Source organism: Polypterus senegalus, chromosome 17 (genome assembly GCF_016835505.1).
Source record: "Polypterus senegalus isolate Bchr_013 chromosome 17, ASM1683550v1, whole genome shotgun sequence".
Taxonomy (NCBI): domain Eukaryota; kingdom Metazoa; phylum Chordata; class Cladistia; order Polypteriformes; family Polypteridae; genus Polypterus; species Polypterus senegalus.
Window position 1 is genome coordinate 90,842,140 of NC_053170.1, and position 20,218 is coordinate 90,862,357.

Below are 20,218 nucleotides of genomic sequence, written 5' to 3' on the forward strand. Positions count from 1 at the left end.
GATTAGTACGAAATGCAAATTTAGCAAAAGAAAAAAACGCCTTTTTTTTTTCTTTTTTACAGTACATGATTATAAAAGTAGCACCTGAAGGAGGGAAAAAACTTACTAAATAAGACGAGTTTTGTTGTGTTTATCCTGATATCAAAAGTCATACACCTGGTACAGCTGCTAGGGGCATCAACCGACATCACAGAAAGCGCTCTTGGTGGGTGGGTTTGGTGTGTACTGCAGAAAGGGGCATCCATGGGGTGAACTTTTTTTTTTTGGAGGTCTCTGGCAATTGCCACGAAACAAAAACAATGGATTATACCATACTGGAACATGAGCTGAATCTCCCATTAGGATTACTAAAGTGTGTCTCCTCAATCTAATGAGAAACGCAGGTGCAGTTCAGGTAAGATCCAGAAGTACGTACTTTACAGCAGCTCACGCCTTGCATTGCATCTTAAAGAGATGTGCTTGAAAATTTCATGAAATAATCAGAGTAAAAGCTTAATCAGTTAACTATTGCACTCAGACTGTGTAGCCTGTACAAACTGTATTTCTATTAAATGTATCTGACAGTTCAGACAAATAATTCACAGGGAGTACTTCCACATAATTTAACAATGGTAAAAATAAATTCAAAAATATTTGCTTGAGAAGTCAACTTTTTTTTTTTTTAACCTTTTTGTATGAAAATGAGCATCCAGGCAGTTCACAGCAAAAATACTAAAACATTTTACAGTCAAGGGCCTCTGATCATCTTCCTGCTGTACTGACGATGAGCATCTGCAGTCCGTTCAGGTGTCGCTCTCTCATCTGACCAACGCTAGGGCTGTAGCTGCACCTCTGGCCTTCAGAAAGGGGAATTCATTCCCAGCTTGGTTTCAAATTGCAACTTCTGCCGCTTTTGATAACGAACTCGTACTCTGGAGAAACCAAAATTCTTAAGGTCAGTTTCCACTTGAAATTTCATGCAATCTAACCTATCATAAATGCATGTCATCAGTTACTTTAGTTCAAAGTCATTAATACTTTTTTTTTATTCCCTTTGATTTTTATAACCAAGAATTTAGTTGTTGCTGGAGGTGTACACTTCTATTATACTTCTGTTACCAAATGTTAAGTGTGAAGATTGGCAGGAGCTTTGTGTCTTTAGACAAAACAAAACAAAAAGCTTGTATCCAGTATGAGTTCTGATGCTATGTACTGCTTTATGAAGGACATGGTGATAAAAAGATACAACACCATGTATCTGATCTGCTAACTCCAGTTCAGGATGGCCAGAGCCTATTGTAGTAGAACTAACCCTGGATGGAGCGCCAGTCCATCACAAGGCACACGCCCGCCGCCTTCAGGCCTGCTTAACATCACCAGCTTTACTTTTGGCATGGGGTAGCAAAACATGCAGACGCAGGGAGAACATGCAAAGCCAAGTGAAGGACTCAAAAACACCTGCTTTGGGACGGTCACATCTGTGCATTTACTGTTGTGAGACTCCACCAGTGGCTGCAGGAGACATTAGGCGTTTAATGGACAAGTCAAATTAATTTTAAACATGAAAAGTCACAAACTCTTCATACTTCAATTCTCCAAATTTTTATTTTTTTTTTTTTTTTTAAAAGATTTGTCTGAACTTTACGCCTACCTTTGTATATAAAATGTATCATTATGAAATCAACTTGTCAATTTGAGATTACTACTTCAGAATTCCTTTAAAATAGAATTTGTTCTGTGGATTTCAAGCAACCTCACATAACTGATCAGAATTTGCCATGACGTATGCTGTCGTACAAATTGAGAGTTCATCACTGGCCAACAGTACATAGAACTGGCAGCTCTGTCCCACTTTCTTAACCACGTTTGGCATATTTCACTTGCCTACCCCCGTTTGTTTCCATTAACGTCTTATAGATGTCAAGCTGAAATGGACAAGCTGGTTATAAAAAGGATGGATGCCCAACTGTGACTCTGCTCATTCCAGTCAGGCGATAAACGTGCGGACCCCCCCTATGCTATGTAGGGTGCTGAATTTAAAGGTGTTTAATCTGGCCATCACTTTGATTCCTTCATTCAAATGTGTGACACGACTCCTTAACTGACAGTAAACTGGTCACTAGGCAGGCACAAGCCGTGTATCGTTTTGTTTCTATGCCAATTTCATAAACGGATAAAAGTGTTAGCAAAAAAACTTTTGTCTTGAAAACATAGCAGGACTTGAAGTGTAACTGGTTCTGCCTCTTGGTCTGCTTTGCCTGCACTTTATTTTGTAACTCCTGCCACAGGTTGAGGACACTGCTGTAGTCACATTACATAAAGACCACCCATGTTTGCTTAACTTCTTGTATTGCTCTGTATCATCTATGCCAAAGAATGTTTATATGTACTGATTTCTAAAGCAGAACAAAACAAATTAGACGTTATTCTGCTCCAATTTTTTCTTAATCTGAAACATCGAAGAAGGGACATACCTGATCTCATGGAGTTTCACCACCTCATTCACCACCACCACCAGGAAAACTGAGAGTGAACCCAAAAGCCAGGACCACAGAGGTATGTCTTCCATTGTAATGACAACAGTAGAGTGCACGTTATTCCACAGTTTAAAGTCCACTATTGCTTGAATGACTTGGCCCAGCAAGCTATTGGGTAAAAAGGAACTGTCAGCTGAATCCAAACATGGCTTTACGTTATACGAGTCACATACAGTACAGTCAGCCAGCTGCCATTAAGTGTTTGGGCTCTTCTCCAATGGCTCCCACACAGCCACCGGGTAAAACTTAAGAAATAAATAAATAAGAGGGACACTTACACCACTGGCACAGCGAAGCACCACCATTTATTGGTGAAGGGGCTCTTCCTCCACAAAGGTTTGGAACGATGGACATGGCTGAGTGACACCACCACTGCCCAGTGAAGAAAGAAGAATGAAGACAAGCAGCAATTAGTACAGGGAGGGCTTGTGCCGATATCCACAACAAAAGGCATTGGACCGGAAAGCCGGAGAAAGAAAGCACTAAGATCCTTCGTTACTTTTAAAAGCAAATGGCCAAAACCATTCCTGAAATAATCTGCACAATGACAGCGTTTTTTTTAAGCCAAGAAAGACTGAGCTTATTTCTGAAACAATACCATGTTTTTGTTATTTGGCTCCCTGGTTTTCTCCCACATTCTAAAGACGGGGAGAATGTTCTCTCTGTGAGTATGTGAGCTCCTCGAAATACTAACGTCCCAGCTTCGGTTGGTTTCTACCTGCATGTTTACTGTGATACCCAAATTATGTTAATATTTAGAGCATTCCTGCTATATTTATATTTAGAGATTCACTGTTACAGTAACTAAAAGACTGTATTCACGTAGAAAGTTCTGGTATATGTGCTGCAAAAAGACAAGAACAGGAGATCCCAAAGAACTTAGTAAGGCCTTCGCAAACTGAACAAAAATCTAACGCAGCTATGCCCCCACATATTGGGACTCCCCTTCGTCATCATCATCTCTAGCCTTACATGGGTATCTTTCAATAACTTCTGTTCAAATACATTTCTTATTTTTGCCACATAAACTAACAGAACACTGTAAAGCCTATTTTTTTCTATTGCAGTTAAACTAATATTTTCAAAAGGAGCAGCATGGTGAGCGGGCATCTGCTTTAGTGGCTCAGGCCTATAGCCCAACATTTGGTCTGCTTATGCCAAGCTAGTAAGTCTGTTCGCTTGAAGCAGCTGTCCACGTTGGGCACGATAATGGAGCTATACCTAACAATCATACAAACAACCATTAACAGTAACTAGAGGGTGGGTGAAGAAAAATAAACACAAGAACTTCCACGATAACATACTTAAAAAGTGTAGCGTTATGAGCACCCGTTGCGTTAACCAGACGAGATATGGCAGACAGCAGGAGAAACGCAAAGAATCTACCCACCGTCGGGTACTGACCTGTATGCAGGGCCAAGAAGGCAGCCATAACCTTCTGTATGAGCAGCAAGCCGTTCGCCAACTCTCCAAACCAGTTGGGAGCGCCTTCAGAATTACTAGGAAGTGAGAAGAGCACCAAAGTTAGAGAAATCGTGCAACATAAAACTCCCTTGGCCAGTTGAGGGTCACTGGGAACAGGAGTCTTGTCTGTCCTGGCAGCCATTCCATTGCAGGGCACAAACCTACAGACCCAATTTAGAGTTGCCAATGAACATTTAAAAAAAAAAAACATGCAGACAGGGGAAGGACATGCAAACTCCTTAGATAAGCAACCAGGCTGGGACCTGAACTTGGGTGTGTGGAGCCAGCAGTGCCAGTCCCTGCAGTTTTGTGCCTACCAATTATTGAAACCTTATTATTTTGTTCATTTGTTTTAACTGGATGATCACTATACATGTTGCACTGCACTGACAGACAGTTCACATGAGAAATGCCAATTTATTCATACAGAGAGATGCCCACATTTCATACTAATAGATACCGTATACACTCGTGTTTAAGTTCTCCCACGGATAAGTCAGGGCTTGATTTTACTGTATAATTTCTGGTATTTTATAATGTCGGTCGTATAAGTCGAATGAGGAAAACTCACACTAGTAGTCCAAGAGATTACGATCTGCTAACGCCCACCTGAGAGAGTAACCACGGAGCACACGGCCTTATTTTCTATGTACTGTATTGTGCCTACGTGACCACACAGTAATACCCGAACGATTCCAAAGCGATGTTTGCACCGATTTGTGTTTTTTGTATCTCACACCCTCGTACACCTTTATCGTAAGAGCATCTCTTATCTACGGTGAAGCTGGTTTTAAATTAAAAGTACTTGAAGTGGTGAAAGATATTGGTAACTGCACTGCTGCAACAAAATTCGAGGTGTCTGAGAAACTAAATGTGAGATCGGAGGTGGCAAGAAGATGAAAAAAATAAAATAAAATGAAGAGTCGTAATTTTTGAACGGGCGTACGAGTCGGGGTCTGATTTTATGATCGATTTTTTGGGTTTCAAGACCCGACTTATACGGTACTAATGACACCACAGAGGCACGAGTTTGTTGGAAGGAAACAAACGATACTCAGTGGCTATGCCACTCACGGTGGGGCCCACTGCACAGACGACCAGAACTCCGATGCCAGTTGTCAAACAGAAGAAATACAGGAAGCTACTCACATTGTTGAAATGACAGAGGAACAGTTGGTGCGAGATTTTTCACAGAATGTTTGTAGGGTAAAGCCAAAACAGGAAAGGTAAGTCAAGATAGTGACGCTAAACTTTATGAGGAAGCACATCAGGAAACGATGCCGTGTCTGTAAAATAGAAGAGAAGAGGTACACTCCACTCTGAAACAAAACTGTAAAAGCCAAAGGACCAGCATTCAAAGTGGTGAACTAAAAGCTCTAAAAGGAATCTAGAGGCTCTTTAAAACGTGAATATGAAAGCTCACGAGTCATCTGAAAGTGGCCAACGTCACTGTACAAGAAGACTATAATGCTGGATGGATGCTTCAGAAAAAAGGGGGAAAAAAAACACATTCCGGTGTAAAACTACACATAAGTGGCTTACCTTTCTCGGAATGGAATCCAAATTTTTCCCAGTCGCCACCGTCATGACAGAGCTGTCCGGAGGCTTCCCCAGCAAAGATAAGCTGCCATTGAAATTCAGACAGGAAATCTAATCAGATTTTACATCTTTGCAGGACAGGGTGAAATGCTATACAAACGCTTACAGTTATATGTGATAAATGTGACAATAACTATGAGCCGGACACAAGGCTATCCTAGGGAAAAAAAAAAGGATTTGACAGCATGTATAGTATAGGGGTGGGTGAAAAATACAACATGTTCCTGGCCCCGTGTTTCTCACATAACTGAGCCCACAAATGGCCTCATAATATAAAAAAAAACAAAAAAAAAAACAGATGATGATATTCTGTTCCTGTTGAGTTAATCTGAAGCATTTGTTCTACATTTACAGCTGCACCTAAAGCCGCTGGCACATTACGCAATTTCCAGTCGGAGAGGATGTCAAACTTGATGACTGCAGTTGCTGATCTCGTTGCCTGAAGGTGTCCAGTTACACAACTGGGCAGTTTAAAATTACACGACTGCATGGTGACTTTCCAGCACAGTTTCTCATTTCCAAAGTATCACACGCTCTCTTCTTTTTAACGTGCTGCCCGATGGAGTCGGTACTTTACGAATGCTTTGCAGGTATGGCGTGTTCAGCAGCAATTTCAGCTTCCACCCTTTATCTATTCTGTCATGGTACACAAAACACGAGTCATCAGACAGACGGGCTTCTCTTCTGTTTGTGGGGGCCAAAACTCCAGTGTTCCTTATGCTTCATCAGTGCATCATATGCATGGTACTTCTGAATAAGGATTCACTGGTTGTCCGCTCTCACGCACACAGAGCCCAACCCTACGACTAAAGACAAAATTGGGGCAAATCAGCGCAGATGTCAGACTACACACGACTGCCTGTCATGATGAGAGTGCTCCACGACTCACTAAGATTATGTAAAGGAAGTCTGTAACTGAAAATCACTGAGAAAAGGTGTCAGGGTCTTATCCTTTTATCTTTGCTCCCCCCACTCACTTACCTTAGCAGTGGGAAACAGAAGCATGAAAGCCAAAGGATGTCCGTAATGTTGATGGGAGGAGGGAGCTGGGCGAGGCACGCCACAAACTGCAAAAGAAAGACATAACATGAAAATTCAGAAAAAGAAAATGCACCAGGGCTTCAGTGTAACTTTAAAAAGAAATGGATGAGATTACATCGTGACCATTCAGGGCCATTGCTCTTACTGTTAAAATCATTTAAATACATTTTCAGATGGCTGTGGAGTTATGCAATTGGACAATAGTGTCTCCATTTTTATTCACTTGTTGTACTTGACTTTGCTGACGATGCGGTGATCTTCATGGAGTCAATGGAGGCTCTGATCGGGGCGCTCGAGAGACTGAGTGAGGGGTCTGTGTGTCTGGGCTTGTGAGTGTCCTGATAAAAACCAAAGATCCAGACCTTTAATGACCTCTTGGGCACAGCCATCAGCAGTGTGTCTGTCTACGGAGAGAATGTCGACCTTGTTGAGAGGTTTACTTACCTCGGCAGTGACATTCATGTCTCTGGTGACTCTTCCTATGAAGCCAGTAGATGGATAGGGAGAGCATTGGGTCATGAGGTCACTAGAAAGGGGCATGTGGCGCTCCCGAGATCTATGCAAACGGATGAAGGTCCAAGTCTTTAGAGTCCTGGTGCTTCCTGACTTGCTATATGGTTACGAGACATGGACACTACCCAGTGACCTGAGACGAAGACTGGGCTCCTTTGGTACTGTGTCTCTCCGGAAAATCCTTGGGTACCGTTGGTTTGACTTTGTGTCGGATGAGCGGTTGCTCATGGAGTCTCGAATGAAGCACATTACCTGCATTGTAAGGGGAGCATCAGTTACGGCACTACAGCCATATGGCGCATTTCCCTGAGGGTGATCCGGCTCGTAAGATCCTCATTGTTGGGGACCCAAATGGCTGGACCAGGTCAAGGGGCTGCCCATGTAACACCTGGCTGCGGCAGATAGAGGGTCATTTCCAGAGGGTGGGACTGGACCATGCATCTGCCTGGGGGGGTTGAAATCCAGGATCCCGAGCCGTTTCGACATGTAGTGGGTGCGGCAACACACTGTACCACTGCATGCTCCCCGACTTGACGTATTTATGTTTATTTACAGCATTCACCTGCCACCCCATCGAAGTGCCCATTGCTGTTACGGCCCTCCTGCAGTTCTAACATTGAACGAGCAAATTAATTAAATGGACGAATGTGGGATAAGCGAGTCCCTCAGGGTCACACTGTGAATCTACTGAAGCTTTATCCACTAGAAGGCCACAATTACTACTTCATACTACACTGTCCTATTAAAAAAGTACTGGGCAGGATACTTAAAGAGAGTGAGAAAAGAACATATGAAATTATAACTAGCATATGGAGTGATACAGACTGATGAGTAACAATGGCAAATTTATCTATTAAAATTAAATCTAAAGCACTACTTTCTGAATCTGCTGTATATACCTTGCATGTGTTTGGGATTTATGGGGGGTGCAGCTTAATATCTCTACAATGTGCAAATTCTACACAGTGACCAGGCCTGAGACTCCAATCACTGCGTCACCCAGCTTCCTTCACTGTGCGATTGTCCAAGTGCTTCGTCTTATTTGATGCATCTTGTATCATGGTAGCTTAGCATGCATTAAAAATGTTTCGTATTTTAAAAGGATATAAAAGCAGCCATGGTGCAGAGGACCTACCCACCTGTATAATCACAAGAGTGAGCTGGCATTGCAAGAGAAATAGGAAGCATTTTCTGATCCCATAAGTAGTGTGACGAGCCTGAAACAACAACCATAGGTTCTACTCGATGAGAAATCAAAAACAACACCTCAAAATATGACCTGTAGTATTAAAAAAAACAAACACACACAACAACAAAGTGAATGCTTGACATTACCTGCTGTATGAGTTTTGCTATGCTGACGCTTTCCTCTTGCTGCAAAGAAAAGGAGCAGGCGAGGCCATTCAGGAGTCCGGACAGCTGCATAGGCGAGAGGCCTTCTGTGTCGGAGGAGAAATTGGTGCTGGCAGCATATCCAAATGTCTCCCAGGAGCAGCGCGAGGGATACAGGGGGTCCAGGGCAATGCTGTTCACAAAGAAAACAAAGACAGACAATGAACGTGGCACTTCAAGACTCTGCCCAAAATTTTAAATTCACAATTGCCATCTTGCGCAGCAGTCTCTGAGTTAAAGACAATTTTGGGTTTGGTTAAACTTATTATTTATTTTTTTTTATTTTATAAATGGGTCTTAACTTTAAGCATATATGTTTTTATCCTTACTGCCCACTCATGGCCTCACTGGGTCCTGCCTCTGCCTTGTGTCACACACGTGCCAGTTTCAAGCCTGAATATTCAGCCTAAATGATTCTGAAACTTGTACTTTTCGGTTAGTTTATTTCTGTAAACCGTTTACTTGGTATATTTAGTGAAGCACTTTGTTGGCTTTAGCCCGTGAGCATTGTGTAGCACTCAAGTATTAACGGTGAGGTGAGGCTCTTTAAACAGTACACCAATACAGCAACTCAGAAGTCATATACAGTGGAACCTCGGGTCACAGACGTCTCCGAACACGTACAAATCGGGTTACGACCAAAAAGGTCACCAAACTTTTGCATCTGTTCACGACCACACTCTCGGGTGACAAACAAGCCAGTTTCCCTTCCGGTTCGTACGCGCCAATGATTTCCGCACGTGTTCAGTCTCTCTCTGTACAGTACATTGTTCTCGGTCAGACGTGCATCGCGCAGAGGGACTTTACCTCAAAACCGTAATCTCCTCTCCACCCGGCTTCCTGCTCACTTCCTTCATGCCAGAACGCGACTCATGCAAGGTTAGTTTTCTTGGTTGTTTATGATTAATTTTTGTATAAATTACAGATTTTTCAAATGTTCATTTTTTTTCCTGTGCTTAAAACTCATTTAAAAAAAAAAAGTGTTTACAGCGAGTGGTTTGTAAGGCTGTAGTGTGAACTCCTGCAATGTTAGTTTTCTCTGTGTTATTCAATGTTTTTACATTTAGTTTAATAGTTTAACTATTTTTGTGCTTAAAAATCTTTTAAGAAATATATTTACATACAGCTCGTACAGTCCAAAATGGATTGACCGTATTTACATACAATCCTATGGAGGAAGTTACTTCGGGTCACGACCAAATCGGGTTGTGATCAGAGTTTTGGAACGAATTACGGTCGTGACATGAGGTTCCACTGTACTGCAATTGTTATACAGTGATCCCTCGCTATATCGCGCTTCGACTTTCGCGGCTTCACTCCATCGCGGATTTTAAATGTAAGCATATCTAAATATATATCACGGATTTTTTGCTGGTTCGCAGATTTCTGCAGACAATGGGTCTTTTAATTTAAAGTACATGCTTCCTCAGTTTGTTTGCCCAGTTGATTTCATACAAGGGACGCTATTGGCGGATGGCTGAGAAGCTGCCCAATCAGAGCACGTATTACGTATTAAATAAAACTCCTCAATGATATATGATGTGCTTCCTCCAAGCAGATTGTTTGCTTTTCTCGGTCTTTCTCTGACATTCTCTGCGCCTGACAGAGGGGGTGTGAAAAGAGGGGCTGTTTGCCTAGAAGATACGGACGCTCCTCTAAGAAATGCCGCTTTATCGCGGTGGCCCAAAAGCATGTATTGATTTTTTGATTGTTTGCTTTAATCTCGTGCGCTGTCTCTCTGACATTCTCTGCTCCTGGCGGAGGGGGTGTGAGCAGAGGGGCTGTTTGCACAGAGGCTGTTTGTTTAGAAGATACGGAGGCTATTCTAAAAATGCTGAAAGACTACCTTCACATTGCTCCCTTCTTTGCGGCTTCTTTATCGCGGTGCTCATACTTAAAAGCCCAACAGCACATATTGATTTTTTGATTGTTTGCTTTTCTGTCACGCTCTCTCTATCTCTCTGACATTCTCTGCTCCTGATGGCGCTCCTTTGAAGAGAAGATATGTTTGCATTTTTTTAATTGTGAGAAAGAACTGTCATCTCTGTCTTGTCATGGAGCACAGTTTAAACGTTTGACTAAAGGGTGTTATTTCATGTCTAGAGGGCTCTAATAATGTTAAAAGTGTGGGAGAGTTTATAAGGGCTTAAAATATATAAAAATAACTTTACAAACATATGGTTTCTACTTCGCAGATTTTCATCTATCGCGGGGGGTTCCTGGAACGCAACCCCCGCGATCGAGGAGGGATTACTGTACTTCATTTTCTGAACAAGATTTTTCTATTACAGGTTCTTCATGCCCATCCAAACAAAATCAGAGTTTGAAGTGGACAGAGTAGATAAGCAAGATACACAACAGACAGAGACATCCCCAGGATCACTGCAGACAGGAACAATAACCCGAATAAAAAGCCCAACTCGAGTTGGCCTACGGTTGAATCAGTAAGTTTTAAAAAATGACTGTGCAGTTTTGGATGAAAATCTGATTTATAACACCATACAATGTAAACGACTTACCTCAGGTCACTCTGCAGAAAGAGAATGTTGTTTCGAAAGTTGACCGAGCTCCCCAAGCAGCAGGTGACCTCTTGGTTCTCTTGCATTATTTTAATCATCTCACACATGGCTAGAATACAAAAAGAGAACGTTCCAAGTTGTGAAGAGGGTGGGAATGGTGCAGGTTTAGAGTGTCATTATTGTCGCAAGTACAGAGTGCAGTGAAATTCTTATAGGACTCAATTCAAAAGTGACAAACAACTTGAGAAAACTGGTAAAAGAAAACACATTCCGAGTAGCTTTATCATCTCACCGCGTCTCGACATACCTCACAATTCCACGACCATTTCTGCAACTTGTTCATTCTGTCCACCGAACATGCTCTTATTAGTAAGCCACTGACTGGCACTACACCCCACTATACTTTCTAGGATGGAGTCGTTCAGGTGCCGGATGGGGGTCTATAGCTCAAACGTCCAAGCCTTGAGCAACTTCTGGTCTATGTGGTGGACTAACACCGGTGTCTCACAGTGTCTGACACGCAGTCATGACAGGTATGAAAGTACAATACAATGCAATACAATTTATTTTTGTATAGCCCAAAATCACACAAGAAGTCCCGCAATGGGCTTTAACAGGCCCTGCCTCTTGACAGCCCCCAAGCCTTGACTCTCTAAGACAACAAAAAAAACTTCCCAAAGAAAAAAAACCCTTGTAGGGAAAAAATGGAAGAAACCTTGGGAAAGGCAGTTCAAAGAGAGACCCCTTTCCAAGTAGGTTGGCATGCAGTGGGTGTCAAAAGGAAGGGGGTCAATACAATACAGTACAACACACAGAACAGAACAAATGATCATTACAGTATAAAAATAAAAATTTTAGAATTATGGAGCAGAATTTAACAGTAGATGATATCACATAATATGATTTGGTACAACTGGCTAAGGAAAGTTGCTAACAGTAACGCTGCTTCAGTGTTGTAAAATGGCATCATGCCGGCCTCTCATGAAACGCTGTATGAGTGGCAACTGGACCTCCTTGATGAGCTGCTGTGACTGCTTCTAAGAACTGGCAGAGGCAGACAGCTAGTGTGCTGTCTGAATGTTGTCTGTCTGTTCGTATCCGACTGCCTCTATCTAGCTTCTCAGGAGAAAAATGACAACCAATATCGATACTAGGCATGTCACATTTAATAATCTGAAGTGGCCAACGTCAGACACTGTTACGGAATACAACAGAATAGAAAGGGTAGAAAGTTCTCTACCCCAAAGCACAGACACTTGTTGTTTGTATTTGCATTAAAATTATACAGAGTTACAAATCTTACACATGGTGGTGGTCCATTCCCACAGTGATGTAATATAATCAATCACACAATGATCCATATTGCCTAAGAATTGCAGTGTTAACCCAGTGAGTACTCAGTGGCAGCTACCGCAGTAGAAAGCACCAATGTTTGCTCCGACGGCCTGTTGTTTGACCCTTCACTGCTGCTATGGCTCTGGGCCTCACAGACCCTTCCTGCTAGCATCAGCTTACTGTTGAATCTGTTTGGTAAAAATGCAATTCCTCGGCCGCTCACAGACCAAACATTTACTCTTGATCAAACACATTCAATTGCACTTATGCTGTAGCAGAAACCAAAGCACCCTGAAATGTCTCCTACTCTCTCAGCTGCTTTCACCTCTAAAGTTCTATATTTTAATACATTCCTGTTCTTCATGGCAGCAGCAGATTGACAGTGTGTTGCATGTTGGTTGGACGTGCAAGGAGGAAGTTCGCTGTACTCCAAACATGTGGCAGCACTATTATTACTGCTACTACAACTACTACATGTTGAAGCCCAGTAGTGGAGACTGTGAGCATAATAGTTCAGGCAAGCTGTCATTTGTCATGCCATTTTGACAACTGATTTTGAATCCAGATACTACTTTTTTGTTCACTCACTATATTATATTATATTATATTATATTATATTATATATATATATATATATATATATATATATATTTTATATATACTTACTCTGTGGCACACATTTAAAAGCAAGACTTAACAGTAAATAAACTTCATTTTAATAAGCTGGTTAACACTCACTCTCAGGTGTGCAGTCTGTAAACAGTGGCACAAGTAAAGGCACGTTGTCAATATTCTTGAGGTGGGGACGCACCTGATGGATGCCCCTTGGCAGTTTGGCCTGAAAAACATTACAGTAGTCACCAGAACAGGAATAATTCTCACTGAAACACTGAACACTATCCATCCCATAATTTAGATACTACAAGAAAGCACTGGCAATCAATACTGTGTTATTTTAAATAGTTAAGTACATTAAAAAAAACCAAATTGTCCTGCTGTACAAACTTCAAAATAAATATAAATCTAATAAAAAATCCCAAGTGCCAGTGGGAAAAGTCATCAAGGACACTATGAGCATGAATTGAATGTTGATTTGCCGTCTCCATCAGACCTACAGTGTAGAAGTGTGCCTGTCATGGAGTTTAAGAATAGACCGCCAAGAGATGGTCAAAGAATTACAGCAAGACGTTACTTAATTTCTAGTATACCATACAATAATGAAGAACTAAAGAAGAAGTTTCTGGTCAAATCTGGAGAACAATAGGCATGCAATAAAAAAAAATTAAGACGACTTTGATTGGAAAATTATAGAATTGTGTAAAGAAAAAAAAAGACCTTCAAAAGAAATGTCACACAACTGCAGGTAAAATGATTCGGGACAGTTACACCCTAGGAATTTGAAGTTTCTCATTTCCATTTGATTATTTGTTCATTTTCTGAACTTACTGTGAAATGAAACCTAAGCATGGGATGCCATTGGAATGGCTCTCCTTACCCGATTGCAATCTTCAAGAAAACTAGGAACGTCACTGTCAGTTGGCTGGAAGCTCACAAGATCAGAATGCCTTTCCTCATCCAACAGTAAGGCTCCTTCTCCTTCGTCTCGGGAATCTGTGTGGCAGACAGATATGGAGAACTGCTCAAGAAACGCAAGAGAGAACTTGCCTATAACACAGCAGGTCACTCCTGATGTCCCTTTACTGTCAAGTCAGTTGTTGTGGACAACTAATTCAAAAACCTTAGTAAATGGGCTATTTGGAGAACTAGCCCTGTGTCGTCTGGAGGACTACTAAAACACACAGTGTACCAGTCAGGTAATTACACTCACCCTCCAGAAAGAATGGCCAAGACACATGATTTAAGAGATTTGAACTTTGTTGTGTTAATTGTAGTAGTTTCAGCATTTCCTAAATGGCTCCCTTCTGGGATTTTCACACAGTGTAATACACAGTAAGCATTCAGTGAGCAGTAGTTCTATGACCAAAAACACCTGAGACATCAGAGTAGAATGGCAACACTCAGTCAAGCTTACCAAAATGCCACACATCCTAAAATAACAGCTGCTTTACAACAGTGTTGTACAGAAGGGCAGGCCTTGAGATGGACGCATCACAGAAACACAACACTATACTGAGTTTTGCCTCTGTTGGTGAGGCTATACTGGACACATGATAACCAAAACTGGACAACTGAGGATTAGGAAAATGTCACCAGTTCTCAGGAGTCTTCATTTTATGCTGTAAAATTCAAATAAGGTATAATTTTGTTGTAAATAGCATGAATCCATTGATCCATACTGCATCAGTCTATGGTGTAAAGTGGCAGTACCAAGTGTTTACTAGGCCAACTGAGTGTCAACTGAATACAGCAGTGTACCAAAGTATTCTTGCTGGCCATGTGCATCCCTTTATGGCCACAGTTTCCCCTTTCCAAATTCTTAATAGGTTATGTCACAGAGCACACATCATCTCAGGCTAATTTCATACATATGGCAGTGGCTTCAATTTACTCAATGGCAAGCATAGTCTCCAAAACTCACACCAATAAAGCACCTCTGGAATAGGTTTGGCCAAGAAATGTTCAACCTCTGTGTGATGCTATCGAGTCAGCATGGACCAAAATCCCCAAGGAATGTTTCCTGTACCTTGTGGAATCTGTGTCTAGAAGAATTTAGGCTGCTTTGGAGGCAAAAGAGGGCTCTTCCCAGAACTAGCTTTACACTCTGAGTATGGCTATGGTTAGGTGATTTGTAAAGTGCTACAAAGACAAAGACAGAATCTGAGGCTTACCACACTTAAATTTCAATCTGGTCTACAGATGATTAATTAAAACAGTGGTTCCTAATTAGTCAACTCTGATGCAAGTCATACAAATAAATGATATGCTTAACTGGGCATGTGTGGTTCCAGGTAGCTCAAAGGGGGTGAGGATCGCATATTGCCTTTTTTTTTTTTTTTAATCAAACACAGCTTAGCTCAGCTAAGAAGGTTTTCCAAATGCTGTGTATTGTCTAATCACATGCTGTTATTTACATTGCTGTATGTAACGCAGCCAGTTTATTCTGTGGCCACATGGTCAGCTCTTGTGCAATAATATAGCTGCAATTAGTTTTACAAAACACAAAGCTACAAGAAAAAAATGCTACTGCAGAGAGCTATAATCGCAGTGTGCATCTACAGTGATGAGGTGCTTTTTACCTAGAAGATGAGGGTCAATGACACTACAGACCTTGATGTATGTCCTCATGAAGTGAACCGGCGTGACTGGGGCTTGATGGAGGGATCTCTGATCCATGGCCATCGCCATTAGGAGTTAAGGAGATGTGACAGTTCCAGCCAGTCTCTAAGCCCATTTTTTCAGCAAATACCTAAACAGATAAATAAATAAATAAATCTGGTGCCACCCAAATACTAGTAATATGGTAACTTGCAGATATAGTTCTCAGTCTGCTTCACAGCCTTGACAGCCAGTGAGTCTTATAGCTGTACGGGAAACTTATAATTAAGGAAAAAGTATAACAATGAAGAAATTTAATCACAAATTTTTGGATCAAAAGACATTCACATAGGCTGCCTCCATGCGGTGCTTTTTTAAGCTCCTTTTAGTTTCAGCTTTGATAGGTCCACTGTAAGTCAGATGGCTTCTAAAGAGGGCAGAGGAAAGAAGAAAATAGCTAATGCTACAGATCTTGTTTGAGAACTGGAAGTCTAGACATAATTGGGTATAAAAGCTGAAGGTTGACCTGTGACCCTGCAAACAGTACTGTGAAGGAAGCGAATCTAGACAAGGTAGGGGTATTAACAGCAAAGGAAGGGTACAGACAAGTGGTTTGTTGGACTCAAAAGGTAAACATTTTCAAGAAAAGATCAATTAGTAACCTACATTGCTGCACGGTTAGAAAAACATTCTATGTGCAGTGCACAGTGAAGACCCAGCATGCTTGAGGCAAGTGTGGGGTCGTGTCTGATATCACTTTCACTGTGCGCCCCTTGAGCCCATTACGGGCTCATCACGTAAAACCAGCCTTAACAAGTTATCAAGGTGGACAGAAGCAAGTCAAGCAGGCAGAAATGAGGAGAGCACTTAACACTAGAATTACCACAGCCTACGAAAAAACTCGTAAATCCGTCCCACCTTAAATCGCTTCTTAAAATCGTTCACAGCTCTCCACCAGCGTCTTTTGTCATCTAAATGTGCGGATAAAAATCAGGCTGCAAAGCAGCCGGCTATTCCATCCCCCCACCGACTTAGAACGTGCACAAACTTCTCCCAGCTCAGGCCTTGATTGATTTTCTGGGAGTGAAGTGGAGTTTTAGAGTGGAAATAATAGATCGTTGTTTGGAACACACGCATTTCATGCCTGTTCCGTTTCTACAGTAATCTGTGTAAACACATTGTTAAAACAGAAATGTTTTTTATATTTTACTAGTAGATGACAATTGTAGGTATAAACTATATAATGTATGAAGCCTGAAGTATCAAACAAATACTTTCACAAAAGCTACAAATCTAACACAACAATTGCGCTTTTATTCAAAAATATAACTGCAGAAACAAAAAGCCACCTTAACATGCGACATTGACAGCCATTTATTATGGCTGCGTCTGTGGCACAATAGAATCAGCTGCTGACTGGGAATCAAAAGGTCGCGAGTTCGATTCTGCACCACTCTGTTTTGAGAAGCAAACTGCTCTTAGTCTTACTATTTTAGAATAAAAACATACATTTGGTTTCAGTCTGTAACAGCCGGTGTAATTTATGATACTTGTAAAGGTTAGCTTTGTTTTTTTATTTTTTTTTTTAGTCAGTTTTATTATCTCAGCCGCGTTCACGAGCACCAACACACCACACCCCCGCATCTTTTCACATAGACGTGCTGTAACAGAGGTAAACTCCCCTTCTACATCGGAGCAAGAATGCACATACCATTGCTTGCATACTAAAGTGTCAGCAGGCACTTTTCGTGGCATTACACACGTATTTTTTGAGCATGCCCTCTGCACACTACGTGTGACTTTAGGCTTTAGGAAGGAAGTAAATAAATAAAGGTAAATCGTGTCATAAAATGATTTCTTCAAAACGTCGAATGTTATTTATTTGGCACGGACATGCTCAAAAAATACATGTGTAATGCCACGAAAAGTGCCTGCTGACACTTTAGTATGCAAGCAATGGTATGTGCATTCTGTCTCGATGTAGAAGGGAGCTGAGTTTACCTCTGTTACAGCACGTCTATGTGAAAAGATGCGGGGGTGTGGTGTGTTTGGGCTCGTGAACGCAGCTGAGATAATAAAACTGACTAAAAAAAAAATAAAAAAACAAAGCTAACCTTTACAAGTATCATAAATTACACCGGCTGTTACAGACTGAAACCAAATGTATGTTTTTATTCTAAAATAGTGAGACTAAGAGCAGTTTACTTCTCAAAAAGGAGTGAGGCAGGATTGAACTTGGGACCTTCTGATTCACAGTCGGCTGCTGATTCTATTGCGCCACGGAGGCAGTCATAATAAATGGCTGTCAATGTCGCATGTTAAGGCGGCTTTTTGTTTCTGCAGTTATATTCTTGAATAAAAGTGCAATTGCTGTGTTAGATTTGTACCTTCTGTGAAAATATTTCTTTGATATTTGGACTTCAGGCTTCATACATTATATAGTTTATGCCTACATTTTGTCATCTACTACTAGAATATAAAAACATTTCTGTTTTAACAATGTGTTTACACAGATTACTGTAGAAACGGAACAGACATGAAATGCGTGTGTTCCAAACAGCGATCTATTATTTCCACTCTAAAACTCCACTTCACTCCCAGAAAATCAATCAAGGTCTGAGTTGGGAGAAGTTTGTGCACGTTCTAAGTCGGTGGGGGGATGGAATAGCCGGCTACACTTGCAGCTTTTCTTTTATCAGCACATTTAGATTAATAAAAGACGCCGGCGGAGAGGTGAGAACGGTTTTAAGAAGCGATTTAAGGTGGGACGGATTTACGAGTTTTTTCATAGGCTCTGGTAATTCTAGTGTTAAAGCTTATGTCACATTTAGGGTTACACAGTATACAGGTACTGAAAAAGTTCCATAAACAATTTACCTAATCGCCAATTCTTTAATTTTGGAACATCTTTGGTACCACGACTGCTCATTTATGCTACCAAGTCCTAACACAAATGCTTATTTGTGCTTCTTCTCACAATAAAACATGAAAAGGGAACTGTCATAGTATACAATGTAAGAAAAAGGCAGAAAACCAATGCAAAAAAAATGTATGGCAATGTGTGGAATTAAGTGAAAAAATGCTGACACATAGGAAACCTTGATATTATTAGAGTATACCGGTTGAAACAATCTGAGGTGCACACCTACCTTGCTTCTGAGCTCATCTTCCATGGAGAAATAGACAAAGCGAATGCAAGCATTGACTAGAGCATCAATCAACCGGACAATGTCAAGACGTGCCTGATACTGCGAGGACACCATGCCCATGAAGATCTGGCCACTCAGAGCCTGAATGCAGTCTTCTTTCTCAGCCACTTCATAGATGCCCTCTGCAAATAGACAAAGCAGACAAATATTAGGGAACAGAAACGCACTACATGAGGATACATCCTGCCTAAATTAAGAGGCAGTTGGAAAACAAGAGTCTGAAGAGTGACAAGCAACCTAAACCATGACAACCCAAACTCATCTCTGCTGCTGCACATTGGTTTTAGAAGTCAGAAAATTAATTCAATGGAGATCACCTCTCTGGGGTTTCAACTGCTTGTTATAGAAAAGCACCTGAATATGGAAGGGCCAGCTTGTGGTGAGTCAGCATGGTGGGCTAACCTACAAAATGGCGTCAAAAGCAACAGACCAATGTACACCATGAAAAGTTAAAAAAGTCGCTAAGGAATAGAAAGATTATGGCACAGTTCTAAATTTGCCTCGAGTAGGCCTGGCAGACAATATCTAATGCCCAGGTGATTCACCAGCTGCAGCTTTACAGAAAAGAGGCCAAAGAGAAAGTAACTGTTTAAAAAAAATTCATGTGACATCTCGGCTAGAGTAGGCGAGATGGCAGAAGGTCTGCTGGAAGAAGATTCTCTGGTCTCATGTAATCAAAACTGATATTTTTGGCCATCAGATTAAACGCCAAGCTACACTGCATGTTATCAAAAATACAACATGAAATACAACAGCATCAGGCTGGATGAATGCGTCTCTGCAACTGGCCCTGGAAGGTTTGTGAGGGGGAAAAATAAACAGAGCAAAATGTAGAGAAATCCTGGGCAAAAAACCTTAGGAAATCTGTCAGTCAAATGAAGAATGAGTGTCTGGATTTGAAAAAGGCCAGTCACTCAAAATTAACATGCAGTGTGACAGAGTTTGAGTAGTTTTGCAAAGAAGAATGGAGAAAAATAGCAGATGTGCAACACTGATAGAGACTCTCCAGGCTGTCACAGCCACCAAAGGTGCATCTCCGAAATACTTATGAATACATATGAAATAAAGCAGATTTGTAATTCATTTAGCTCACTTTACAGAGGACATCTGTTTTTAAGTTGACTTTAAAGAATCTTTTCTGTTGATTAATGTCAAAAAGCCCAAATTAAATCCACTGTTCTTCAATGTTGTATAACAAGAAAATGTGAAAACTTTCCCAGGGGTTAAATTCGTTGTATAGACACTGTACCTACAGCACTAGGCATAGGGTAAGAGCAGGTAATGCACACATCCACCCACTCAGCCTGTTTAGAGCGACATGCACATCTGTCAGTATGACAGAAAATATGGAGAGTTCCAGAGAATTTGCATGTACACACAAGAAAAACGTGCAACTGCCACACGGACAGTTCTT

At 41.2% G+C, this 20,218-nt stretch overlaps 2 protein-coding genes across 5 annotated transcripts in view; one reads left to right on the forward strand and one right to left on the reverse strand.

The window, feature by feature from the left end:
- The window catches only part of galk1 (galactokinase 1), a 29,933-nt gene extending 18,964 nt beyond the window's left edge, over positions 1-10,969 (forward strand). The window contains exon 9 of the mRNA XM_039739267.1: positions 10,817-10,969. The gene's annotated coding sequence lies outside the window, so the exon portion shown is untranslated. The remainder of the gene's footprint in view (positions 1-10,816) is intronic.
- Positions 255-20,218, reverse strand: part of tmem94 (transmembrane protein 94) — a 63,501-nt gene continuing 43,537 nt past the window's right edge. For all 4 annotated transcript variants that reach the window (XM_039739261.1, XM_039739262.1, XM_039739263.1 and 1 more), the window contains 14 exons: positions 18,745-18,926; positions 15,608-15,746; positions 13,875-13,990; positions 13,118-13,217; positions 11,045-11,153; positions 8,469-8,658; positions 8,273-8,350; positions 6,561-6,646; positions 5,523-5,604; positions 5,130-5,266; positions 3,921-4,015; positions 2,795-2,888; positions 2,454-2,624; positions 255-911 (listed from right to left, as the gene is read on the reverse strand). In XM_039739261.1, coding sequence (XP_039595195.1) covers positions 839-911; positions 2,454-2,624; positions 2,795-2,888; positions 3,921-4,015; positions 5,130-5,266; positions 5,523-5,604; positions 6,561-6,646; positions 8,273-8,350; positions 8,469-8,658; positions 11,045-11,153; positions 13,118-13,217; positions 13,875-13,990; positions 15,608-15,746; positions 18,745-18,926 — 1,652 coding nt within the window. In that variant the 3' untranslated portion in view covers positions 255-838. The remainder of the gene's footprint in view (positions 912-2,453; positions 2,625-2,794; positions 2,889-3,920; positions 4,016-5,129; positions 5,267-5,522; positions 5,605-6,560; positions 6,647-8,272; positions 8,351-8,468; positions 8,659-11,044; positions 11,154-13,117; positions 13,218-13,874; positions 13,991-15,607; positions 15,747-18,744; positions 18,927-20,218) is intronic.